General features: G+C 39.6%; 1 protein-coding gene across 26 annotated transcripts in view; it reads left to right on the top strand.

The window, feature by feature from the left end:
* ARHGAP26 (Rho GTPase activating protein 26) overlaps window positions 1-27,498 on the top strand; it is a 431,139-nt gene that overhangs the window by 250,140 nt on the left and 153,501 nt on the right. For all 26 annotated transcript variants that reach the window (XR_010413044.1, XR_010413045.1, XR_010413042.1 and 23 more), the window contains 4 exons: window positions 2,970-3,044; window positions 17,749-17,836; window positions 19,486-19,544; window positions 21,068-21,173. Coding sequence is in view for 19 of the 26 variants with exons in the window: in XM_064596092.1 (XP_064452162.1) it covers window positions 2,970-3,044; window positions 17,749-17,836; window positions 19,486-19,544; window positions 21,068-21,173 (328 nt within the window). In the remaining 7 variants the exon portion in view is untranslated. The remainder of the gene's footprint in view (window positions 1-2,969; window positions 3,045-17,748; window positions 17,837-19,485; window positions 19,545-21,067; window positions 21,174-27,498) is intronic.

Raw genomic sequence — 27,498 nt, forward strand, 5'->3', positions numbered from 1 at the left:
ATAAATATAAAATATAAATATATAAAGGATTGAGTAAAAGGGGATGAAAAAAATCTTAACTGTATGAGCCACTCCTCCTACCCAGTCAGAAAGTGTTCTTTCCAAAGTAGTTATTTGAATGTGCTCTAAGACTTTTTAAATGTTTGCTTATTTCTGCTATACCTTCCTTCAATAAAGAGTTAAGGCGGCTTGCAAAGAGAAGTGAAATAGAGCCAGAGAATATAAAGTAGAAATAGGTGAGATTTCTGGGAATTGATCTGGAGGAAATAAGGACACAGGCAGGTTGAGCCACAAAGCTGCTTACACAATGGTGTTAAAGTGAAAAACAGAAACTGGTCAAATGTTTCAAAAATTGGTTGAATCACTAGTGGTACATCCATGCAGTAAAAAGCTGTGAATCGCTAAAACTGCAGGGAAATACATTTATTGACATGCCAAGTTTTCATTATTACATATTAAGTGAAAAACGAAAGTTACGGAACAGCTTGCACAGTATGAATGCATTCTGGGGGTGGTGGGGGGAAAGGGAGATCCATATATGCACAGGTATCATCGGGTCATCAGTGGGGCTCCCCGCTCTTCTTACTGTCTTCCTTTGATTTATCTACTTGCCTTAATTGCAGTTTCTGAATTTTCAAACTGTCTGTTACTAAGGCAGTTTTTCAACAGGTGTTTTAATTTTCTGTTCATTCTAAGAGAAAAGAATGAGGAATAAGAGGTACAGGGTTAACAAAAGTAGAGGCATAATAAAAATGCAGCCAAAAGTAAGTTCAAAACAAAAATCCCCTCCCCTCCACTGTGAAATTCATCCACTTGCCTGAGGTGGGCCACCTCTTTGTCTGAGCTCTCAGCAGCCAAACCAATAGGGAAGTGGAATCATTTAAAACCCTTCACAGAGCCTGTGATAAATGCAGACTAGTGGCTCAGGAGGACAGCTTTTTATGATATAAAGCCAGAAAATGTACATAATAAGTAGTAGAGGAAGAACAAGGTCACCAGTGGTTTGGTGTCCTAGCCTCTGCCTCTTTGTCCCCTCCTGCTCTAAAATGAAGATGAGAATGATATGTTTTAACTTGTAAGAAAGTTTTCATTTGACACAAAAAGGAAAAGAGGACAATGTGAGTTAAATGCCATTTTAGCATAAATACTTGAAGGAAGTGATTATTTTCCTACTGGAATGCATGTATGTATATAATTATTTGTGGTGACCAGAGGTGAACAGACATCCCATATTTTCTGGGGTTCGTTAATCATCGTCCAGCAGGAGACAGGGTTGTATCCAGTTCCAGGAAAGGTCAAGCACAGAAGAAGTAGAGACACTTCAGAAAGGACAAGCCCTTTAAGCCACCATGTTACTGAATAATGGTTCTGCCGTTAAGTAGCTTAGGGCCCATCCCTTAGTTTTAGATCACAGTCTCCTAGTCGCCAAGCCATGCAGGCTGATGTACATGCTTTTACAGGTCCTTTTTAGCTATAACATCCTATCATTCTAGACCACTTCTTTTTATTCCTTAATTCTACATAGGCCTGGTTGGAGACACTGTAGAATCAGCCTTTTCCCAAATTTCTTTCAGGAAATTTTGTTTTGGTCCCAAAGTGGTGGCCCTGAAGGAGTATAACTCAGTGTTTTATTCATTATGTCATGTATTATCTACTGATCTAAGTATGGGGACTGTAACGGTAAAGAAGACAGAATCACTGTACCTAGAGTTTATATCATAGTTTGTGGGGAGTATGACAAACAAGAAACCAAAAAAGAAAGATAATTTCACATATTGTTACTTGCTACAAAGAAAAGAGGGTAGGGGACCAGCCAGTAGTGTTGGTCATGGGATGCTTTAGGTTGAAGAGGTTGCATTTCGGTTGAGACCTGAATGATAAAAAGATCTGGGAGAAGCATGTTCCCGGTGGAGGAAACAGCTGTGCAGAGGCTGTGATTTGGGTGCACAAGCTTGATGTGTGGGAGAAACAGGAAGACCAGTGTAGCTGGAGCAGAGTGAACGTGGTTGATGATGCAGAAGTGGCCTGTGCTTAATCCTGCAGGGCCTCGTGAGCCACAGTTTTGATTATGGTCTAAATGCAATGGGAAGCCATTGGAAAGTTTTGAGTAAAGAGAGGATTTGAACTGATACATACTTAAAGAAGTTCGTTTTGGTTACTGGTTGAAAAATGGACATCAGGGGAATAAGATGGGAAGCAGGAGACCAGTTAGTTGAAAGGTGTGGGGTATGATGGGCCTAGGGCTAAACAGAAAAATCATTTCTTCAATCACTTGGTCTAAATGGTCCCTTTTTGTAGATGGTATAGCGGTGATCCAATCCTTGCACTTAAATGAACAAAGCATTAAGGTGGCTTAGTTTTTGGTTCTTTGGGTGTTTAGGTAATCCCCTTCTAGTTCACCTGCACATTTACTTGGGTTGAATGAAGATAATTTTCCTTTTTCTTCATAAAGAATGTTTACATGACCAATAAATGGATTTCCTAATTTCTCAGTCTTGGTGAACATTGTCCAAAATTAAAAATGCTCTCACACCTCTGTATTTTTATTCTGTATTTGAAAATAGGTTATAAAGCATTTATTCTTTTCTACAGTATGAATTTTCTCTCATGTCAGTTTTGGCTTTTTAAATTGAAAAATTGGTTAAATGTAACATATTTAAAAGTATGTATTTGGCATCTTTCAAAACTCTTCAGATGCTGCATTTGGCAAGAGAAGAGGAAGGTTTCTTTCCCCTCTGTTGACTGAACTGAACTAACACAAGGGCTGAAGTGTGCAGCACATCCGTGAAATCCTAGACAGCTGCACCAAATCCCACTCCTTCGCTAAGAGCAGAGTTGAGTGACAGGGGACTTTAATTAGAGTGGGTTTTAGAAGGACCGAGAAAATGAAAAAAAGTGCATCTGGCTGGGTTGGCTTAACTTGTGTTCTGACGTGCCTCTAATTAAATCATCACTGTTTCTCTTCTCAGGGATCAATGAGCAAGGGCTCTACCGAATTGTGGGGGTCAATTCCAGAGTGCAGAAGCTGCTCAGCGTCTTGATGGGTGAGTGCAGCAGTGGCTGGGCCAGGCAGGCCCCAGTGGGATCAAGGGGGCACCTCTGAAAAGTTACTGGTTCCATGAATATGAACAGCCTCTTGGGAAGGAATTGGGTGTCCAAGAGGGAACACCCAGAAATCAGCTGCCCCACTCACCAGTTGTTACGGCTGTAGGCATTACTGGAAGAGATACTTAGTGGACTGGACAAAACAAACAAAAAAAATGGCAGGGCCAAAGCACCACACCCTCTGTTTGTAGACTCAGCCACTGCCAATCCAAGTGGCGCTCAGTCATTCATGTGACCACCACACCCTACTCTGTCATTTATAGCTTATGACTCCACTGTCCTCTTCGGAGACAGGCATTTAGTGGGGCACACCCGATTCCCAAGGAAGGGCATCCTTCTAGCCTGCAGAGCACCTCAGATCTCATGTTCCCTGTTACCAAAAAGGTGTCACGTGACTGCCAGATAACATGTATATAAGCAGATAATTCTTGTGATCCTCTTCTCATCTAGATTTCTACCTAGACTCTGGCATTTGAGGAGCAGAACCTCCCTTACAGCTAGCTGACATAAATATAAAACCACTGTCTTCAAATGTGTAGTGTTTGAATCAAAACCCCATGCGTCAATGAGCCAATTTGCTTAGGCTGCAGGTTTCCTATATTTTTAGATGTGAATGCAGCCAGCTTCAGTGAGTCACATGGATTTAAATGGCAAACAGATCAGATTTCACATATCAATGGCTGTTACTCATCCCCATGGAAGCCCAGCCGTCACTTGTAGAGATGGACTATCACTTAGGGTCCCTGCTCATTGTCTGGGCAGCAATACTTCTCTTGTTAATTTTTTTTTTTTTTTTGCCATCCAGTTTCTGAACATAGTTTTCGTATGTAAAGAAATCTCCTCTCTCATATTGTCCAGAATGACTCTTACCTATCTCTTTTTCTAGAGAGCTCCTTGCTTCTTGTTGGCAAAACCCTATTCTGTTGCCAGTTACAGTAAGATATTTTGTTTGAGAGTATGATTATTTGTGAGGTACTCTTGCACTGAGAATCTGGTTCTTGGTTCAGATTTGCAGTGTGGTTAGTTTTTGTTTTGTTTCTGTTTTTATGTTCAGTTAGCCACTGTAGAGTACATCATTAGTTTTTGATGTAGTTTTGATGTAGTGGGAGAGAAATCAGAGAGGGAGACAAACCATGAGAGATTATGGACCCCAGGAAGCAAACTGAGGGTTTCAGAGGGGAGGGGGCTGGAGGAGGGGTAACAGGGTGATGGGTATTAGGAGGGCACGTGTTGTGATGAGCACTGGGTGTTATACGTAATTAATGAATCACTGATTTCTCTCCCTTCAGATTTCCCTCCCTTCCCCTATGGTCCTCTGTGCTATTGCTTATGTTCCACATATGAGTGAAACCATATGATAATTGTCTTTCTCTGCTTGATTTACATTTATATGCAGTTCTAAGAAATAAAACAGAGTTATATGTACCTTTACCCACTGTCCTCAATAGTAACATCTTGCTACACTGCAGTAAGATGTCACCACCAAGATATTAATACAGTCAAGATTCAGGACAGTGTCATCACCACAAGGATGCCTTGTGACGCCCTCTTATGGCTCCATCCATCTGCTTAACCTCTCACCTCCTTCCCTTACCCTGCCGACTCCTGATCTCTTGTGAATTTCTTTAATTTTGTCATTTCAAGATTATCTCAGTGGAATCATATAATATGTAATCTTTTTGGATTGGCTTTTTTTTTTCATTCAGCATAATTCCCTTGAGATATTTTCGAGTTGTTTTATCAATACTTTGTTCTTTTTTATTGCTGAGTAGTATTCCATTGTATTGATGTACACAGTTTGTTTAACCATTCACCTGTTGAGGGACATCTGGGTTTTTTACAATATGGGTAAATTAGGAATAAAGCTGCTGTAAATAGTTCTGTACAGGTTTTAAATGTGAGCATAAATTTGTTTCTCTGGGATAACTGCCCATAAGTTTGATTACTGGGTTGTACAGTGACATGGTGACTTTTTGAGAAATTGTAATGTAAAGAAGAATTAAGATTCTAACAGGTATCAACCCTCAGTCTTTCTTTTTTTTTCTTTTTTTTTTTAAAAAGATTTTATTTATTTGACAGAGAGACACAGCAAGAGAGGGAACACAAGCAGAGGGAGTTCGAGAGGGAGAAGCAGGCTTCCCGCTGAGCAGGGAGCCCGATGCGGGGCTCGATCCCAGGACCTTGGGATCATGACCTGAGCCGAAGGCAGACGCTCAACGACTGAGCCACCCAGGCGCCCCCAACCCTCAGTCTTTCATTTCTGATCAGAGTTGCAAACGTGTGGAGTGTGTGCTTGCTATAGCAGATTGTCAGGTGCTAGAGCTGAAACTTCAAAAAGATTCAGTCCTTGTCTGCAGAGTCTGGTAGGGGGAAATACACATGCATGAGAATCGTGATGTAAAATATGATACTGTCACCTGTACAAGCCGTATCTGGAAGATTGAGTATTGAAGGAAAGAATAGGAGAATAGTTCAGATTAAGGAAATGAGCAGTAAGTAGCATGAGGGGCAGAAGTTAGGGTCAGTGGTGGCTATAGTAGAGGGTACTAACTTATTATTAATATTATTTTAATATTTCAAAGTGCTTGAGGCTGGATCAGGAGAGTTAAAACTGAAATGCTAAGATGGTCCCTTTTGTCAAAGAACTTGAATATTGTGCTAAGAAGTTTGTGAGAGTTTTACTTCCTACAGGAAAAAAAAAGACTCTATTTAAGGTGTCTAAGTAGTGGGGCACCTGGGTGGCACAGTTGGTTAAGTTTCTGACTCTCGATTTCGGCTCAGACCATGATCTCAGGGCTGTGAGGTTGAGCCCTATGTCATGCCCAGCATGCAACCTACTTAAGATTCTCTCTGTCCCTCTCCCTCTGCCCCTCGCCACCCCCAAAAAAGTTTCTAAGTAGTGATGCTGTATGTGTGAGGGCTTTTTTGCACACACAGTGTCAAGAAGACCATTCAGAACAATTTTTTTTTTGTTAAGATTTTATTTATTTATTTGATAGAGAGAATGAGAGAGAGAGAGAGCATGAGACAGGGGAGGGTCAGAGGGAGAAGCAGACTCCCTGCCGAGCAGGGAGCCCGATGCGGGACTCGATCCAGGGACTCCAGGATCATGACCTGAGCCGAAGGCAGTCGCCCAACCAACTGAGCCACCCAGGCGCCCCATTCAGAACAATTTAAAGGAAAAATAAAAGGCATTAATTTGCTCACACAAGTGCTCAGTCCAAGATGGCAGAAGCATAGCAGGATCTGGTGGCTCCAGTGATCTCTTTACCTTTGCTGGAGCCTTTCCCACTCCTTTCTTCTGGCTTCTCATTATCTGTGATCTCTGCTTGTCTTGATATCAGCTGTTTTCTTTGTGGGAATGTCCCACGTTGTTCAGCCTCAGCAGTTTGTGAATCTTACATCACTGAGTGGAGAGTATCTTTCTTTTTTCTTTTTTTTTTTAAGATTTTATTTATTTGACAGAGAGAGAGCAGGAGAGCACAAGCAGTGGGAGCGGCAGAGGGGGAGGGAGAGCAGGCCCCCCACCAAGCTGGGAGCCCGATGCGGGGCTCGATCCCAGGACCCTGGGATCATGACCTGAGCCGAAGGCAGACGCTTAACGACGGAGCCACCCAGGCGACCTGAGAGTATCTTTCTTGACAGTTCATGGAGGACTTTGATTGGTCAGCATGGGGCCATTCACATGAGTCATTTCTCAGTCTCAGGGCAGTCACATGACCTACAGCAGATGGATCTAGATGGCCTTGATTCTGTGCTTATCTCTGGTGATATTGGGAGGTGTGGCAAAGTGGAATGGGTGGGGGCTAGGCTGAGCAGGATTATTTTTAAAAGAATGTTGAGGAGTGCTTTCCTGAAATAATGGCTGCTGGGTAGATTTAAAAAAAAAAGTATGTCCAACACAGGTTTAACAAAATCAGACTGTAGTCTTAGGAGGGTAGCACTGGCAGCAATGGGGAGCCTGTATTTGATATGGAGAGACACACAGGAAGAAGACAGTTGCAATAATTAAGCAGCGCATAGCTGAACAAGGGCTGGACCAAGTAGATGCTCTGATATTAGGGAAAAAAGGCTCAAATGAACAACAGGACTTTGTAACCTACTGGATATGGGACAGAGATTTCAAAGATGACAGATTATTATGTAAGGTGATACTAGTGAAAAGAAATAGGACATTTTGGATGGGTTTGCCAGAAAAAAGAACCACTTTAGCTCAGTTGTGCTAAGCAAAGAGTGGTGTGAAAGGATCTTGTTTTTATCACTTCTCTTAGTGGCTCTCAAACAAAATATTTGTCCTGTTCTCTTCCTCAGTTTTCCTGGGGGCAGACAAAATAATCATGAATACCTGAGAAATGTCATGAAAAACTAATAACCAGCAGCTGAAAGTCACAAGGCCATCTGCCTCTACCAGGAGAACATTACAGATAGACTAGAATCCAAACTGAGGCTCAGCCAGAGCTGAAAGATGACCACAGTGCAAGATCTCATCAGAAGTGGAGAATGGTATCGTGATTTTCATGACCAGTTAAGATAACCTGTTTGGATCTTGGAAGTGAGGAATCACCTCTTAGACCAGGAAGACTCCAAACCTGAAGGCAGGTCTCTTCCCTTGCATTAACATGCTGCCCTTTTCATCAATTCCTGGTATTAGTGCTAGGCTGGGTTAGCCAAGAGTGTAGAATAAATAAGGCTCCTACACTGCAAAACCTCTCCCTGAGATGGCTGGGCTGAGTGTGAACCCTTCATTTACTATTGCTTTATTCTGTATCGATTGGATGCCCTTTTAGGTGCTAGGCAATGGGTAGGATATGGACTATTTTTCAGAGGCTCTCAGAAGTGGAGTAGTGAATTTTTAATATTGAAAGTATGGATTAGAATTAAGTAAAACCAGAGACCTCCTTTGATCACTTTGAGTTTATTTTGTATACTCTTAGTACATTAGAGGACTTGAGATTAGAAGAGGAATCTTAAGAGCCAGTGCTTTGAAGGATGCCTGGGTGGTTCAGTTAAATGTCTGCCTTCGGCTCTGGTTATGATCCCAGGGTCCTGGGATCAAGCCCCATGTCCGTCTCCCTAACTCAGCGGGGAGCCTTCTCCCTCTCCCTCTGACTGCCGCTCTGCTTGGGTGCATGTGCTCTCTCTGTCAAATAAATAAATAAATAAAATCTTAAAAAAAAAATAGAACCAGTGCTTTAAGAACTTTTTCCTTCTATTGATTAGAATTCCTTAAGACAGCTTGCTAGAATATCTGTTAGTACATGTGGTGTAGCCTGGTGCTAGTGTCCTACCAAAAGCTACCCTTAATCCTCTTCCTCCTAGCAGTGGGAGTCCTTAGTCTGTGAAGAGTGAAAAGGTCTCAGGAACACTTGCAGATTCCTAGAAATAGTGTCTTCCATGTGTATATTATTGTTTTTCCTGTCCCCTGAATGTTAAGATAAATTTTTCCAAATTTTAGTTCATTTTTTAATACAAATCATCTATATGCTGATTTGTTCACTACATCTGTTTTTCTTCCTGTACATCTTTATATTAATTTTTAAATAACATTTTTTCTGATCAAAGTTTGTGAGTGGTGATTATAGCAAATTTGGAGAAATACAAAAAGTGGAAAGAAGAAAATAAAAGTCTTGCAGACCAGAGATAACCTTTACTGACCATTTTATCATACCATTAAAATATATTCTATAATATAAAATGTTTATAAAGGTGGAATCACACCGTGCATATATATTGCTTTTTAATAGGTTTTTTTTCATGTAACACTACAGTTTATTTTCTGATGTCATTCAAGTTCTTCTAGAATGTGATTTTTTTTTTGGCCATGTATTGTGTAGATCCAACTTTTTAATCAATCCCTTATTCTTGGATACATAGACTGATTGCAATTTTTCATCATTCTAGAAAACACTCAGGCAAATGTCCCCATAGGGGATGCAAAGGTTAAAAGTATGAATTTTGGAGTTAGACAAGTTGCATTTCCACTGCTTATCCATTTGACTTTACACAAATTATTTAAACCTGTCTAGTTTTGTCTCAACATCTGTAATAACTCCTGCTTCTGTAATAATGTGAGGGTTAAAGGAAAGATGCATACAGGTTGCTGAGTCTGAAAGCCTCTGCATGTTAGTAAATAAATGTTGGCTGTTGTTATTTTTAAGTTATATATGCATATTGAATGATTTCCCTAGGGTTTAAGATGTTGAATTGCTGGGCCAAGGTATGTACATGTTTTCAAGGCCCTTAACAGATACTGCAAATTTGCTCTCAGCGGTTTGTGGAGTGCCCGTTACCTCACATCCTTGCTATACTCTTTATTACTTTTTTTGCATATAAATTACAAATATATTTTTAATGTATCTCTTTTTTATTTAACTTTGCATTTCTGTAGTTCTGGGTGAAGTTGGACATTCTCCCTATGTTTCTTACTGATTTATTTTTCTTCTCTCCTGAATTGCCTGATTTTGAGACTATTTTTCTATTGGTGCATTCATCTTCTGATGGTAAGAATCTTTTAGATGTGGAGGCTATGTTACCAATATTTTTTTGTATTTTGTCATTTATCTTGAACTTTATTTGTGGTACGTTTGTTTTTGTTTCATTTTATGAATATTTTAAATTTTTACAAAGTCCAGTCTTTCATGAAATCAGTCCTTTTCCTAGATGAATTATGCCTTAAAAGACCTTCTCCATCTAGGATTACAAAACCTTTTTGTTTTCTTTACATCCCATCAAGAATATATTTATGTAAAATGGAAAATAACTCTCCTTTTCCTTGGATACTTATCTGATGGACCAATAACCATTTAATAAAATTTCTCCCCTTCTACTACTTTTTAGTATCACTATATAATCATTCTTTTATACATTTTGGAGTCTGTTGATGGAGTTTTTACATATGTTTTTCCAAAGGAAAACAAATTCTCTGTTATTCTGCAATTCTCGATCTTTAAAAAGAAGTTTTCTTCATTTTTTACATTTTCAATTTTTTTCTCCTGATTCTTTGTATGTTAGCAAAAATTCTCAAACTTGTACCCCATATCCATGTCATTTATTTAAATTTCTTTTGGGTTGAGTTTTTTTTCTGTTTATAATGCAAACCTTAATTTTCTCATTGAGTTTTTTGTGTCTTTACTAACATATTTAGCTGTTTTCATTTATACTTTTCAGCCATGACCTTTACTATTTCAGTCTGTGTCTTCTTACTTTGATGCCTTATTTCATATTATCCATTAGTTTTCTGAATTTCATTTATAGTACAGAACAGGTGCTTTCTGAAATTTTGTTAGAGTGCTTTGGTCTTCATATTTTATGCCAAGTGTTTCATCAGCTTTTTAATATTTTTAATCAAACCTGAACACAGAGAAGTTTATAAATCTTTGCCATTAAATTCACTGTGGCTAGATTCTCCTTATTCTACTGCTATTTTCCTGAAAGCTATTAAAATCATTCTGTCACATGTATTGGAGGGCTGGTCTATGTGAATCCATCCAACTTTCTGGTATTTTAAAATCTTTGTTTTAGTGTGGACCTATAAGCCTAAATAGATTTCTCCTGATTCTGCTGGTCATGGTTCTGGGAGAAGTGACGTTTATTCCTGGTTAATCTGATGTGTGCTGTGGTTCTTGGCTGTTACTCACATCTTTCTTCTAGGACTTTCTCCTTCCTGAATTCATTTCCCTTGATATAAAGGGATATCCCTACACTCCTGTCCCCAGTCTAATTTCACTGCCTGAATTTTGATCTCAGGACAATTCTGGCTACTCCTGAAAGCACCTTCCCCTCTGTGTGTTGGGGTGGGGTGGGGGAAGTGCAGTGATGCTCCCTGGGGTGTCTTGGGCTATGGTTTAGGGTGAGTGGAGGGCCATTGCCTACCACGTGGTTCCTGCAAGTGGATTTTCCTCAGGGCCTCACCAAGTTCTGCCTGATGGATATTCCTCTGGTGACAGGCAAAATGTTGACTATGAGCCTTGTTATGCTTTTGAAACTTCATTTCCCTTTTTTTGTGCATCTTCATTAGTATTTCACCATGGTGGTGAAAAAGTACAAATTCCATGTTGCTATTTTTTGTCATCTTGTAACTTTTTCCTTTTTAATTCATGTTTAAAGCAAGGTTAGTGCTACAGAGAATACCTGGAAGGTATTAGACTGCAAGGCTTTAAAGCACCAAATTACAATAGCATGCCTCACCCACTGCTCTCTGATCCCACCATGAGGTATCCTTCCTTACTCCTCTGAAGCCTTGAATATTTGTCTTTTTCTGTGCCCTTCTTTTCTCACATTCTTATACAGCATAGCATAAATAAAGCAAGCCGAGATTCTTTCAGAAGAAATCCTAAAGTAATAGGATTCTCTATGTTGTTCTTCATGACAACTTCTTAGATCTGAAGGCTTGTTTACTCATGAGTGGAAACAGCCCCAGACTTTGAAGACTATAGCCTCATGGAAGCAGCAGTGCCATGTAATTCATTAACTTCCAATTTTATCCACCAGTAAAAGGGAACAGACAGATGGTGTAGGACTGGGACATGATAGACTGTTGGGATGAAGGATTAATTGATCCTTCTTGGAGCTAGCAAGGTTGCTATTAACCACAATCCTGAGTTCTTGGGGAATGGAGAGCCCGGGTGGAAGCTCACCTTCCTCTCTGCACCTCCTACCATCACTTTTGCTTATTGGAATGCTACAAGCAAGTTCTCATAAGACCAGGGATTTGACACAGTAAGAGCTTTCAGATCTCCGTACAGAAGTGGCTGTGGATACTCTGGATTCTTAGGCACTAGATAGGGGAAGTGATGCAAGGTATTAAGATGTATGACTTTTATAATCAGAAAATCACAAATTTGCTTATGAAATTTTTATTAAACTATATATAAAAATATATATAGATTATATATAAATATATATAAATATAAAATGTAAAATATATTTATATTTATGTAAATATAAAATTTATAAAATAAATTAAATTGCTTATGAAATTAAACTAGTCTTGAAAGAATTACCTGTAGGGTAAATGAAAAGTCTAATTTACATAGTGGATAGTATATATTTATAAACTTCTTCCTCAAAGATGTTATGGAGATGGAGAATGTGAAAGACTCAAGAAGATTTTGAAGACAGTAAAGAATGGGGTGCCTGGGTGGCTCAGTCAGTTAAGCATCCATCTTCTGTTCAGGTCATGATCCCAGGGTCCTGGGATCGAGTCCCGTGTTGGGCTACCTGCTCAACCGGGAACCTGCTTCTCCTTCTCCGTCTGCTCTTCCCCCCTACTTGTGCTCTCTCCCTCTTTTTCTCTCTCTCAAATAAATAAATAAAATCTTTTTAAAAAAAAAAGACAGTAAAGAAAATACAACTAACATTTACAGAAGGAAAAGATCACATGGTATTTCCTAAGGAATGACATACAGATGAGTGGAACAGACAAGACCATCTAGAAATAAGACACACACATATATGGTCAGTTGATCTTTGATAAAGGTGTCACTGTAGTTCTGTGGGGGAAAGGACAGTCGTTTCAACAAATGTACAGTTGGACAGCTATATGGGAAAAATTCCATCTTTATCTTTAACTATATCTAAAAATTAACTCAAAATGGATTATATTCCTAAACCTAGGAGCTGAAACTATAAAACTTGTAGAAGAAAACTTAGAAAATTTTGGTGACCTTTATTTAGAAAAGATGTCTTAAATAGAATATAAAAAGGAGGAAACATAAAAGAAAAACCTGATAAACTAACCTTTATCCAAATAAAAAACTTGTGCTCTTTAAAAGTTACTAAGAAAAAGAAATTGAGAGCTGCAGATGAGAAATCTTTTGTAAGATATGTATCTGATAAATGAATTGTATCCAGAATATATTAAAAATAACTCAAGTAATTCAGTAATAAGAACACAACCAACTCAGTTTTAAAATGGGTAAAAGATTTGAATAGTTTACCAGAGAAGATACACAGATGGACAAAAAGTGCATGAAAAGATGAGCAAAATCATGAGTCATTAAAGAAAAGCAAATTTTAAAAAAAATTTCTTCATGTCTACTGGGACAGCTAAAATTTCAAAATTAGACACCTGACCATATCATGTATTGATGAAGATGTGAAGCAACTAGAGCTCTCAGGTTGCTGTGGGAAATCAAAATGACCCAACTGTTTTGGAAAACAATTTAGCAATTTCTCATAAAGTTGAACATACTATGTGACCTCTTCTACATATTTTTACCCAGTTCCACTCCTAGGAAGTGACCCAAGAGATGAAACTTTAGTCCATATAAAAATCTGTATGTAAATATTCATACCAGCTTTATTCATAACAGTAAAAAATTGGAAACAACCCAAATGTCCATCACCTGATGAATGGATGGACAAATTGTGGGATATCCATAAAATTGATTCTATCCAGTAATAAAAAGATCAAACTAAGTATTATGCTTTGTGACAGTGGTTGCCAGGGGCTGGAGGTAGAAGGAGATGATTGATTGTACCCGGGGCACAGGGGGATTTTCGTGGTGATGGAAATGACTTTTATCTTGACTGTGGGTGTTATATGACTGTATACATTTGTCCAAAGTCATGGAACTGTGTGCTTAGAAAGGGTGAGTATACTTCATAAATTTGGCACATAGGAGAGGATTCTCAACCTTCCTCCTCATTAAAAAAAGGCAAATTAAAAACAGGATTTTTTACACCTCTCAGATTGGCTAAGATCAAAGTTTTGAAAATTGTCAAGGATTTGGGGAAAGAGTCACTCTCAAAGGTAATGATACAACCTCTGAGGGGTAGTTGAGGAATATCTTTCATAATTAAAAATGCATGTACGGGGCGCCTGGGTGGCTCAGTCGGTTGGGCGTCTGCCTTCGGCTCAGGTCATGATCCCGGGGTCCTGGGATTGAGCCCCGCCTCAGGCTCCCTGCTCTGCAGGAAGCCTGCTTCTCCCTCTCCCACTCCCTCTGCTTGTGTTCCCTCTCTTGCTCTCTCTCTGTCATAAATAAATAAAATCTTTAAATAATAAATAATAAAAATGCATGTACTTTTTGAACTGGGAATTTTACTTTGATGGATTTTTTTCTATAGGTAAGACATGTACAAGGAAACAGTAGTTTGTATCATTGTTTATCATAGCAAAACTCAGGGAATAACCTAATTTCCATTAATGGGGACATTATGGTACAGTGAAGTACTACTGTGAGGTAGATAAATATGTGTGCTCATGTGGAACACTTTCTCAAGATACCGTTAAATGAAAATAGCAGTGCACAAAATGACATGTATAGTGTACTTGTGTTTATGTTTTTTGAAAGCTGTATGTATTATATACTTGTGTTTGCATATGCTGTTAGAGATAGCATACACATACACAGAACTGTTATTAATAATTGCCTCTAGCACAGGAAAGGTTTACCTTTCAGTGTTTATCTACTTGTTTTGTTTGAATATTTTTTTTTGCCATGAGCACGTATTATTTTCTCAGTTAAAGAGAAAAAATTAATTTGCATACAATTATAATGTATTCTTAGGAAATTTAGGAGTACATAGGTGGCTGGTCCTGATCATTTCCTCTAGAATGTCTGTCGTGTTTTCATCACCAACATAGTTCTGGACTAGATGGATCTTGCTGATCCATCTGATCACTGTGATATTTCTGAGACTATTCCCTCTTGTAACCACTGCTTCCAGTCTGTCTCCTATTTTTCCAAATTCATGTAGGAGTAGATTCATGAAGAAATACATTCATTTCACTTTACCCACAGGCTGCCTTTCTGTACGTTGGTTTGATCCTCTAGCTTAGGTCCGTTTTACAGTGCAATGCAATGGTCAGGTGACTTGGTGGGGAGAAATGTACTGCCTTCAGAGGATAATTGTAATTATGTCTTTGCATCATATTTGGGTGCCATCAGGAAGCTTCTCTAAGTGAGGGGGAGCATCGGTAAGGGAGGTGTGGAAATCGGCAGCACTTTCTGAAAATTAGGTGGTTTGGGAGGCTGTATTCAATTTAGTTTGGATATTAAATGAATTAAAATGGATGTGCTCAAGTTCTGAGCCTTGCCTCATCGATGCTATAAAAAGCCCTTTAGCAGGGCTGTAATCTGACTCTCCTCTCGGTAATGTTACACAATATTCCTATGGTTACAGAGCCCGAATAAATGGAAGCTAATCATTAGTTTGCTAAATGTGGTTCGTGGAACAGTTCATAACTCCCAGACCTGCCAACTGCTTGTTTAGTGTCATACTCATTCTATCTTGGGTAGAAGTTGGTTTGTTCCTCAGAAAAATGTACAGTAACGGTTGTCTCGCATCCAGGAACCATGCACTATGGCAGCTCTCCATGTGTCTTGGGTTGGGGAGGGGAAAAAGTCATGCTAAGCAAAGTTTTTTGGTACATACTCTTCTGCAGGAAGAAACCATTAAGGGAGTGAGAGATGACAAAGCAAGAAAAGAATTAAAGCGGCAGAGGTTTTGGTCATTTGGAGAATCACCATGTGGTTGACTTTTCAGAAATTTGCTGTGATGGAACTCTATTCTGTGACCCTAGAAATAAAATCACTCTCTTTAGGTTGTTTGTTGTTTGTTCATGTGACAGGACAGATTTCATTCATGCCCAGCGTCACCTGCAAACACATACACGTGCTGCCTTTAGGAAACAAACATTTTGTGAGCTGGGACCTTCTCTGGCTCATCTAATATGTATCAGGCAGGGGAAGGCCTGGGTGGCGCAGTTGGTTAAGCATCCAACTCTTGATTTCAGCTCAGGTTGTGAGATCAAGCCCCGCAGAGGCTCCATGCTCAGCACAGAGTCTGCTTAAGTTTCTTTCTCCCTCTGCCCCTCCCCTAAAATAAATAAATAAATCTTTAAAAAAAAATTAAATGTATCGGGGAACATGCTGAGAGCAGTAGGTATCAGCTGCATTTGTGCCCTTACCTGGGATTAGAGCCTAAATCCTTAATCCACTCATGATTATTTGGACTCTTCCTGCTTGAATGAAAGTGGGTTCTTTCCTAATAAATAGAAAATATATTGTGCCCACTTGTGACTCATTCTTCCTTTCCAGCTGAAAAGGTGTTGACTCTGTAGGAGGAACCTCTTTTTTTCTTTGAGACTGTCCAGAAAGAGTCCAGTGGCTGTTTCTGTTTACCTGCTGTATCATATAGTTCTCTTTGGATTGTAAAAAACAGAAAACCTGACCTCACCTGGCTTGAGGACAAAGGGAATTTATTGGCTCGCATGATTAAAAAGGAAGGGCAAAATACGAGGGCTCAACCCATATCATCAAGCTCTCTCTGCTTGTTTCATCTCTGTGTTTGTCTGTCAGACTTCACTCTTGGGCTCTAGGTGGTGACACCTAGGACTGTTGGATAACCTTCCAGGTATAAACCCAAAAGGAAATAGCACAGAGCTTTTCCCCTGTCTCCTAGAAAGGTCCTGAAGTTCCCTCTGATCCAACTGGCTTAGGTCTTGGATTCTCCCTGAACTAGCCATGGAGTCAGAGAGATGCTGTGCTTTGATTTGGTCTGTCTGACTCTCATTTCCCAACCCTGGAAGCATGGAGCCTGCCTCCAAGCATATGTACTATAGGAATGGGAGAAGAGGGCAGCCCTACCGAACATGAGGTGCTGTAATAGAAAGAAATGGGAGTGAGAGCTGGGAGGCAAATCACTAGTCTTGCATGTGAGAAAGCTGGATTCTGTCTTCACTGTGCTGAAAGATTTCACTTCTGATACCGCGTCATTGGTGAGATGGGGCTGTGTGCTACCCAGGAAGACTAAGAGTGATCTCTTCCTTTATAATACATGTGCATTTAAAATACACACATTTGTTGACAAGTCCACACAAGAGGAGACAAAAGAGGAATGATAAGGAGCCAGCGTAATTATGGAGGTCCCCATTGCACTTCTTGGCTTAAGGCAATTTATAAAAGTACATATAAAAGTAATGGAATCAAGTCATAGTTCAGAAAATATAGAAACAACAGTTCTCCCCCTCTAACACAACCACTATTTTACTTTTAGAGTATTTCCTTTCAGCCTTTGTTCATACAAGTTTCTCACAAACTTTCAAATCTTGGTTTGTTTGGGTGTTTTTGCTTGACATTGCGTGATAATCTAGGCATTTTCCATATTGTTACATAGTCAGCATTATCATGTAAATGCAATACAATTTTCTGTCAGGGAGCCATGCCAAAATGAATCATTCTTCCATCATTGGACATTTAGGTTATCTCCTTTTAAATTTTTTCTGCTGTTACAAAGAATTAGCCTGTATTAAACGTTCCTGGGGTATGTAACTTTGGTCTTGCTTTATTTTATTTTCTGAGACTAGATTGTGAGAAGTGGGATTACTGCTTCAAAGGGTATAAACATTTTTATGTCTCTTGATACATATTGCCAAATTGCTTTTCAAAGCTGTTGCATTTTATCTCTTCTGCCTCCAGCAGTTTATGAGAGGATCAGTTTCACTGCATTTTTGCCAGCAATAGATATTTTGATTTTTAACCGTATTCTTAACTGAACCAGCAAAAAAATAGGTGTTGTTTTTGTTTTAATTTGGATTTCTTTGGTTAATAGAGAGGCTGATGCTTTTATGTACTGTGCTTGTTTTTTAGCTATATTTTCTGCTCCTGTTTACACATTGCCTTTTCTTCTTTTTAGACCCCAAAACAGTTTCTGAAACAGAGACCGATATCTGTGCTGAATGGGAGATAAAGACGATCACTAGTGCTTTGAAGACCTACCTAAGGTAGGGACTTTCCATTTGCAGGGCAGGGTGCCAGCTTGTTATCATGCAATCAGGAAGAAAGCAGTTTTATTGCCAGCCTCCAAAGAGCTGTTGGGTGGGTGTTTGGATATGGAAACAGCTTATGTGTGGGTGCAATTAGCTCAGCTGGTCAAACCAATTGTAAGTCATCCATCCTTGATGGGTTGCCATTTGCAGGGATGCCATGAGTGATTCAAGAAGCTTTGTTCTTTATGAGAAGTTACTATGATAATTAGCCTTACAGAACCTAAAATACGGTATTTCCTTAAATCCCCAAATACTCTAGTAAGAAAACAAGGAACCACATATCTCATTCTGTTGAAAATGCATGATTACATACATATCCTATGTAATGATTTTGTGCATTGCACACATAGACTATATTGCTGATATTGGTCCTTTAAATATGAGAATTTATTGGATGTCCTTTTTGACTCCTTCTGCTTATATAGGAGAACGTTATTTTATTGGAGAAGAGACTCTTTCTCTTGTAACAATGTACATGATAGGACTTCTGTTTTCTGCCCCTCCCTTGGTTATTAGGGAATGGGTGATTCTAGCTGCCTCCATATCAGTTTCATGAAGTGACTGAAACTTATCCTGAACTTGAAGGGTAGGTGAGGGTCCAGTCTCAAACCAAGAGGAAAGCTGTACTCATGAATTGCATAAGCATTTGTTCAGGTTTTGTGAAGATTCACTTGGCTCAAAAACAAAGGAGGAAGAAAGCCCCAGAAAAGTAATTGGTGATGCAGGTTTTATTGGCTATTGGGGAATTGATAGAAAGATCTTGAAGAGTAAGATGTAATGCAAGTGATGATCAAGAGTTAAATTAGGGGTTCTGATGAGAATAAAATAAAACCTGAGCCAAGAATAATTTATAGTCTGTTGCGAAGGTTATTATTTGGACTGTCAGAAAAAAGCTGAAGTTTATAGTTAAACACACTCATTAAACATACTGATTAAACATTCATAGCACATATACTATCACTGTAGTTTGCACAAAACCATACCAGAGAGGTTTGTATTTAGCACTTAATTTGTGCATGTTGATATTGATTAGCTAACAAACATTAAGTATGAAACATATTTTTAAAAAACTAGATAAAATTTGATTATATCGTGCTTAATGTTAGGGGTTCTAGCCCTAACATTGGGCTAGAACTGGAGCAACACTCGCTAGTGAATTTGCCACAAAAACACAGAAGTCTCCCATAGTGTTTCCAGATGAACTGATTCTGATAACAAGCTGCTGGGAAGACAAGAGTTTAAGCACAGGTAATTACAAATGTTTAGTTAGTTGCCTTTTTCTCAGACACATCTTAAAATGCTCTTGTCAATGGGTGAGTCACTGACTGAAAAGGAAATCTCTTGGTTTGTGCTAGACTTTCACATTAGCACTTTCCTAGTTGTAACTAGGAAACGTAGTTGTATCCATTCCCTTAAAGAAGAAAGAGCATGAAAATGTCACGGGAAATCTCAGGACCCTTTCAAACAGGAAACTCAGTTGGACTAAGTTGAGTTGCTATTGTGTCCCTTGATCTTAGTCTGTATATAGTTGGGCAGCGTCTACGCTGTTATTTAGAGTCTGTTTGTTTTTATTAAGCTGACTGGTGTATATCCTTTTATCCCAGAATGCTTCCAGGACCACTCATGATGTACCAGTTTCAAAGAAGTTTCATCAAAGCAGCAAGTAGGTGGTTTTTTTTTTGCCAGAGTTTTAAGGGGGGAAAGGAATACATTTTTCTATTTCAAAGAACAGTCAGTATCCCAAAATAAATACTTTCTACCCTTTGTATTTTGCATGTAAATACCTACACACATGCTCACGAGATGGACACAAAATAGAAATGAAACCAAACTGGGATTGTCAAAGGCCTGCTACCATATTGAATTTACAGTAGAGGAGAGAAACTTCAGAAGTGTGTTTTTGGGGTGAGGGGAGGAAAGAAAAGCAAGTTTGGCTTTCTAATTTTGATTATTGGAGTTCTAACTCCTTGGGTTTTTTCCTAGCCCTTGAGTAGCATTTTGCAGAATGAATCAGACTTTGCACATTACCTAAATTGAGCATTGGAAGTGTTTCCTTGAATATGACACCATTTATATAACTTCCCAGTCCTCTTTCCATCATGGCTTCCATTTACAGCTTATGATCATTCTTCAGCTATATCATCCAGGTCCCTTGCGTCATATTACTGGTATTAAAATACATAGGGATTAGGTGCAAGCTACCCTAAGTATACTGGAATCTGTGTACGTGGGGCAGGCCTCCTGTAAGGGGCAGTAAGATTCTCTACCAGATTTAAATCTGGCATGAATCTCCACAGTGCTATTATGTCAATAGTCTCTGTGCCTCTCCCTGTTTCCTTTAAGCCTTCAAAGTTTGTTTGTCCTGGTAGCTACTACTGGCCCAATTTAGTAGTACCTAATGTTCTGGTGGCCTTATCTTCTCAGAGTTGTCTCCTTAAAAGAGGGAGGAGAAAGACTTGAGAGAAAGCTGGGAGTGAAGATCGTGTTTATGTGATTTCTTTCTCAGAGAAATTCCAAACCCATAGCAACCATTCTCTAATTAAACCTCACATCAGTCCTAAAAATAGGTGTGGTGAGCACTCCCAGTCTATCTCCCAGGGAAGTGAAGCCACTTACCCAAATTCAACCAAGCCATGGCAGGGTTTGATTAAGGTGGCAGGTGGGCAGAAAGATTTACATATTTTATCAGCAATTTCTTTCTTCCACCAGGCTGGTTGGTGTCACACATGACTTGAGAATGACTGGACATTGCCTTTGATTTGTTGGATGCTGTCTTGAGACGTTGTTTTGATATTCGAGACCCTTGTAATGTTGTTCATGTACAATTTGTTTGTCATTTGACAAGTGCCCATAAAGTTCCTTCCTTCCTTGAAATGAAGCCATCATTCTAGGAAGCCGGCTGCTCCCAAGTTTCTGTTTGCTCTGAGTGTGCAGTTGACTGGCTCCATTTCTTCCCGTCATCATTTTGGCTTGAATTTTTTGACAGTCATTTTTTTTAATGAACTGTTCCAGAAAGTACCATTAAAAACACTGCTAGCTCTAGCCATGAGTCCATAGAACAGGCTCTTAAACCTTTGAGAAATCCTCCGTCTGTTAGTGCCCAACCTTTGGTTTCCTTTGATTTTGTTTTGTAATCTGATTTGGCTGTGACACTGATCAAATATTACCTTCTTCCTTCCTTTGCAGAGTTGGAAAACCAGGAGTCTCGGGTCTCTGAAATCCACAGCCTTGTTCATCGGCTCCCAGAGAAAAATAGACAGATGTTACAGCTGCTCATGAACCACTTGGCAAAGTAGGTTTAAGACTGAATGCTACCCTCTTCTCACTCCTGGAAAGTTCATGTCTTAGCACTAAAGCTGGTCTCGGTTCTGCTCAGGTTTCCCTCTCCCACTATTGCATCAGAAATGCTGGAGGCTTAGGAAAGAAATGTGTGAAATGTTAACTGCAGTGGAAACAGCAGTAAATGCCACATGGTCCTTACAGAGGAGGCTGGGGAAGCGCCCAAGATACCAGGCCACCAGGCAGAGAGGTCAGGGGCCTTTTGCTCTTGTGATGACCAAGGGCAAATAGGAATATGTCCTCCTTGATAACCAGGTCACTAAGCCCAGTTTTCAGGAGTTGTGTGTTCTTTTGATGATCAGAGACAAATAGGAATATGTTGTGGGTTTATAGACCTGGGATTTGTAGTAAAGAGGCCTGGGTTCTATAGTTGACTGTGTTCTTAAGAAGCCACTCAGTGAGCCCTGGACAAGCCATGGACCTTAATTTCTTCATCAGTCAGATTTGGATAGTAGGAGCCCCTTTATTTATCTACAATGTCAGTGCTTTTAAAAGTTACCTGTGTTAAAGCCTAGGGAATAAAGAAACTATCTTTGACAAATGCCTACTTGCCCTCTGAGATAAGCGAGGCATTCAGCATGGGGCCTGATTGTCCTGCAAAGAATATTTACTCTTGGAATGGTTTTGAATTTTTGTTTATTTACTATTGCTGGACCGTTTTGGGAATGGTCTTCCTGACTTCCCTTGCTGTGTCAGTGACTCCATGTGCATACCTTCTAATCTTCCATTGACTTGGATGAATGTTCTTGATTGGAGACTGGAGTATAAAAAAAGGACAGAATGTAACAGCTAACTTAAACCGTTAAGCCGTACACTCTATGGAACTGATTGATGTGTTATGCATTTGGTCCTTACCCACACTTTGCTCATGCCATTAAGTCATTTCTTTGGGATAAGTTGATAGTCAGCTGAGGAAGGTTATGATGGTTTGTTTTCATATTTCTACCAAGCATGTTGATACTGCCTTGTGGAGAGAGAGTGTATGTGTTACCATAAAGATTTCCGCAGATCTTAATTATGAAGAAGCAAGAGTGTTTAGCGTGTTGGTCAGAAGCAATTAGGCAGAGTCAAGGATTGCTCTGTTAGTGGTCAAATGTCTCTCTTGCCGTGCGGTATTGGGACTGCATGCATGTTCAGAAACAATTAAGCATAGCAGAGAACGTGCAAGCTTACAAGGGGAATGCCCAAAAAATGTCAAAGAATCCTGATGAAGTGTGTTTAAAATAATGAGAACTGGATTTGAAAAGTGACTCCAGATGCTATGAGATGACAGTTTGGTGCCTATTCCCCACAACCCAGTCCGGCATTTGTTCAATGGAAAAGCTGGTTTAGATCTTAGCTACAAAACTTTGCACACTTGAAGGGCCTTTACTGAAACAGAGCAAGTTCTGGGTACATACTCTGGCCAAGTGTGTGTGGAGATGCTCGATAGCTGCTCTGTTTTGGCCACTAGGCTTTGAGCCTCCGGGGAGCAGCTGGAAGAGAAGGCTTCGGAACTAGCTGGGAGCAGTGGGCTTTCCAAGTTGTGGAATTGTGATGAGAGCTTAACAGGACTGAGCATGACCAAGAGTAAACAGTGATCCAGCGGACTCACTACTGCATCTGCCCATTTGTAAAGTGCCCTGAGATTGTTAGGAATCTTAAAAGGGGGAAGAAAAAGATTTTAAAAAACATCGAAAACTGTTAAGGTAGCTCTTAAACACTTGAGCCTGTTTATCTCTTGGGGGATGGTTCACTTTCTCCCTCTTGTCCACCTCTGTGTTCCAAACCCCATTAAATTCACTTCATCTTTGTCCCTAACCTAACGAGGAGTACAACTGGAATATGCAAGTGACAGCTGTGACCTCGACTTTTTGCCTTCTAACAAATTTAAATCAATTTTGTTGCTGGAGTTACTTACAGTATAGCATTTATGGAGCATTATGTCTTGTCTTTGATTCACAATCACAATAATTTTCTTTGATTCTATGAGGTTATGTGGCATTTCTTTGTTCATTTAATCCTTAAGGAATCTACATAGAGACCATAGTGTGAGTTGGTCAGAGCCGATGTTATGACACACAGACTTAAATTCTCAGTAGGCTGTGTTCTTGGTCTCAGAAGATCAGAATTAAAAGTGTCTTGGAGGAGATGGGTATAAATGAGCATTGCTCATTCCAGTAAGGAGTATTTATTAGGTCTGAAAAAATGCTTTGGCACCCAGAGGAGTTCTTAGATTCCATTTAAATGCTATATTCTCATTTACAGCATTGTCCTATTTTAAAATTGACCAGGAAGGGATAGTTAACTTGGGATAAGGGGTTTGTCTGATTCCAGTTTTCTCAGTTTCAGACTTACTCTCTGATATGCCTGAGCTATTGTTCCTCTGGTCCACTTACTTAATGGTCAACTTCCTTCCTAAGTTTTGATTTCAGGGCTAGATCTGCTAGAAAACCCATGTTCACTGCTCTCATTACCTATCCTGTATGCCCTGTGCATCTCTCTATCGTCTGGTTCAAAGAGAAGATACTTTGTATTGTGCAATTTTTAAAGTGCTCTTTTGAAACTTTCTAAAATTGATTTCTTTTAGCTGTGGAGAGAGAGTTAAGACATTTTATATTTAATCCCAAGTAGAAATGCATTCAGAGGGAAAAAGGTCTTAGGGGAAAAGGCTAAAATCTCAAAGCCTCCAAGCAAATGATTACCAGGGTGCATCCAAATCACAGAGCTCTTGGGTTTGTTTCAGACCTCCGAGGGAACATAAAAATTATAGGCAACTATGCACATATTTTTGTTGTTCCAGCTTAAATCTACTATGATAATTAGATGTTTTCTATTTGGATCCTGGAATCTAGTATATAGTCTGGAGTCATGTGCCTCAAAGCACAGCTAGACTCACCTGGAATGTTTGTTTACAATTGATATTGAGGGACCCCACCCCTGCTCTACCAAATTGGACTCTCCTTGGGAATCTGTATGTCTGGTTTATTTCCCAAGTAATTATGATGCAAAGTCTTTTGAGAACCACTAACCAAGAGAAAGGGCCATATGCAGGGATTTTCTAGGAGAGAGAAATGATTTTGAGTGGAAAGGATTGGCATTTAGGAAGGTAATAGAAGTAGGACAAAGAAGCTCAAAGCAGTGAATTCAAAAAGGAGATTTCATAATCAAATTACTAAAAAAAAAAATCCAGTTTTGATTTCCCATATCCTTACAGTTTGACATTGCATTAAATTGAGTGTTCAGCAAATGGTTTTGTTTTAAAATCATGCATAAAACATTTTTTTTTATTTTGCATAAAGCATTTTTAATAATAAAATGGTCCCCAGCTAGCCCCGGGATCTTGTGGAAATTAGTCAACCTCTCTCAGCTTCAGTTTTCTGAGTTCCCTTCTAATCATGTGATTCTGCGTTTTCATCAGGTAAAAGGAGTGGAGAAGACAAAAAATTCCCAATATTATAATTGTAGAAAGAAATAAGAGTAGATGAATAATAAAGACAAATTTCATGGTAGTTTCCTAATGTTTACATATTATGATGACTCCAAGTATGTTGCATATCCTCACACATACCATTCACAGTGACTCATCATCATTTTATTACAGTGTTTATGCTGCATTGGGAGGATTTCAAAGGACTCTCCATACATCAGGAGTGGCTATTAAAAATACCTTTTCACAGCTGGTTTTCCCAAAACACTTATTGAGAAATCAATCTTAGTCTCTTCTTTTTTGAAGCAACTATTCCTTTGTTGCTAGGATGTTGTGAAAGTGGTAGAGCCCTTTTCTTGCTTCTACAAAGAGGTATTGTATCCTTTAGGATGCTCTGGGCTGTAAGAAACAGAAAATCCAATTCGAAATGGCTTAAACAATAAAGGAATCTATTTCTCATTACACAGAATCAGCCTTAAGGGTTGGTTAATTTCTTGGCTCATGAAATAACTCAGGTTATTTCTATGGTGTTGCTCACAGCCAGCATCACTGTGCTGTCTATGTCTAGGTCAGTGTCATAAGATGTTGTGTTGCATCCTTGCACATTTGTGGTTGTCCAGAGGCAGAAAAAGCATTATTTTTTCTTTGCTTCTCTTTTTAAGAGCTATGATGATATTTTCCCCAGAAGTTCTCCAGACTTCCCATCACATCTTACTGGTTTGACGCAATCTCCAACAAGGGGAATGGGGCCACCATGATTTTTTACACCAAACAGGACTTCCCTGGGCCATTGGTGGGAGGCCTGGATATCAGTATAAAAGCTCTGAGTAGGCAGTGTCTAATGCTTACTGCAAATAGTCTTGATAAAATAAGATTCAATGGAGAGCATTAAATCCATTGAATGATCTTCATGTGGTGTGCTAACTCGATTAAGACATATGGGACAGATAAGGCAATTTGGGAGGGAAGAGGAATACATCTGAGTATGGACACACATACATTAAAATTCTAAGATTTGAGGGGTGGAAGGTGAGAGAGAAATGAAGAGGGCAAAATCAACTTTAGTCTCATTGCCACTTGCTGATTCCTATTGTTCTTTTCATTACCCAGTCGTCTCATGTCTATTTGGATGATCTGTTACTTGTGGCTTTGCAAAAATGACAAAATTCTGTATATTGCAGAAATCATAAAATGATTTGGGGCAAATGCTTGGCATACAAGTGAGACTTTGTCAAAATATGTAGACTCCATTGTCACAAGTTATCAAGAGTTAAGCATCTAGTGGCTTGGCTGTTTTCACCTTTCTGTGACTGGAGTATGAGTACTTCCAGGCATTCCTGCCAATCAAGAAGGATGTATTCATATTTCCTTAATGATCAGAAGGAGAGTGAATTGGGTTCATTTACAAATGCCTGTGGTTATAAAGAAAGTCATTGCTAGGCCTTGGCACCAAGGAGGATGGACCGTGATGGTTAACTAGCATTCTTTGAAGTTCTTAAAAGAGGGTCAAAATAAAAGGAAGTGGGCATGGATACTTGGCATTAACATATATCTTATAGATATTCTAATATTCCTTCTTCCTCCATCCCAAGTCTGAAGGCTAAGATTTAATTTAGTGACGAACTGTTGAACATGAGAAGAGCTAGTTATTTGCTTGCCCTCAAGACTAGTCCAAGCAAAATAGCTGTGGAATTTTACAAAGCACATTTAAAAGAAAATAGTGCATTTGAGATGATCACTTTCTAAAATGGAAAGCTCCTGTGAGCTTCTCTGGCAATCTTCCCTCGGCCACACACCCTGGCTCCTAAACCTTCCTTCTCTCTAGTAACCACTGGACACCCACTGCTGCTGGTACGGAATTGCTTGGCTGCTGGGCCACTGGTGGTGTGCCCTGATACCCCCATGGAGCCATGTTGACCACATTCTCCAGTCCCATTTGGCTTCTAACTCACCGAATCCTACCCAGAACTGATAGTTTTGGTGATTTTAACCCCTTTCTACCTCTTGAATCTCCCCAGCCCCCTGGTCCAAGCTGGTATTCTCTCTTTCCCAGACTGCTTGCAAAGGCCTCCTCCCAGCTCACTCTGGCTCCCTTCCAGTCCACAGAATGCATGCTCTGCAGCTAGGGAACTTGGAGCACTGCAGATCTCAACATGTGATTCCCTTACTTAAAAAAATTCAAAGGAAACTTTCCCATTGCTCTGAAGATAAAACTCAGGGTACGGCCTCTAACACCTTGTCTGGACTGGACCCTCTCACACGTAGCAGTCTCATCTTGTGTCCCTTCATGATCACCTCTGCATCCCTGCTGTGTGGCTCACGTAGACACTCAACGAATATTTGTCAAGTAGAAGCATGAAGAGTCTCTTGACCATTTCTCAAACATTCTCTTTCCAGCTCCCTCTTTTTACCTTGTGCAATTCATTTTCCTCTGTCTGGAATGGTCCCTCCCCAGTCTCTGCCTGGCAAAGTCTACCTCATTCTTTAGCCCCAGCTCAGATGTCACTGACCACAAGAATCCTTTCTGCCTCAAGGGGCGCTCTCGCTTTCCTCAGCTCCCGTAGCCTTTGCTTATTTCTCCCTTTTAGCAGGTATCACATTCCACCTTATGGGACAGTTGATCAAGTGTCTATCTTCTTAATCCTACTAGGTCGTAAACTCCTACGGGACAGGCAGTCTGTCTTCCTTTATCTTTTGTTTCTTACTTAGAGGTTGCAAACAAGGGTGTCCAGCCAGAGTAGTGCATACATGCATTCTGTTTGGTATTGTTGTTCCACATGTTGCCATTTTTAAAATTTGGACAGATTTCTAACATTTTTAACAGGGGTGATTTTACTTGAAAAAATTTAGATCTCTTTGCTCACAGTTG

Source organism: Mirounga angustirostris, unplaced genomic scaffold (assembly GCF_029215605.1).
Source record: "Mirounga angustirostris isolate CCGP_5_RB_7025 unplaced genomic scaffold, mMirAng1.0.hap1 SCAF_7, whole genome shotgun sequence".
Lineage (NCBI taxonomy): Eukaryota > Metazoa > Chordata > Mammalia > Carnivora > Phocidae > Mirounga > Mirounga angustirostris.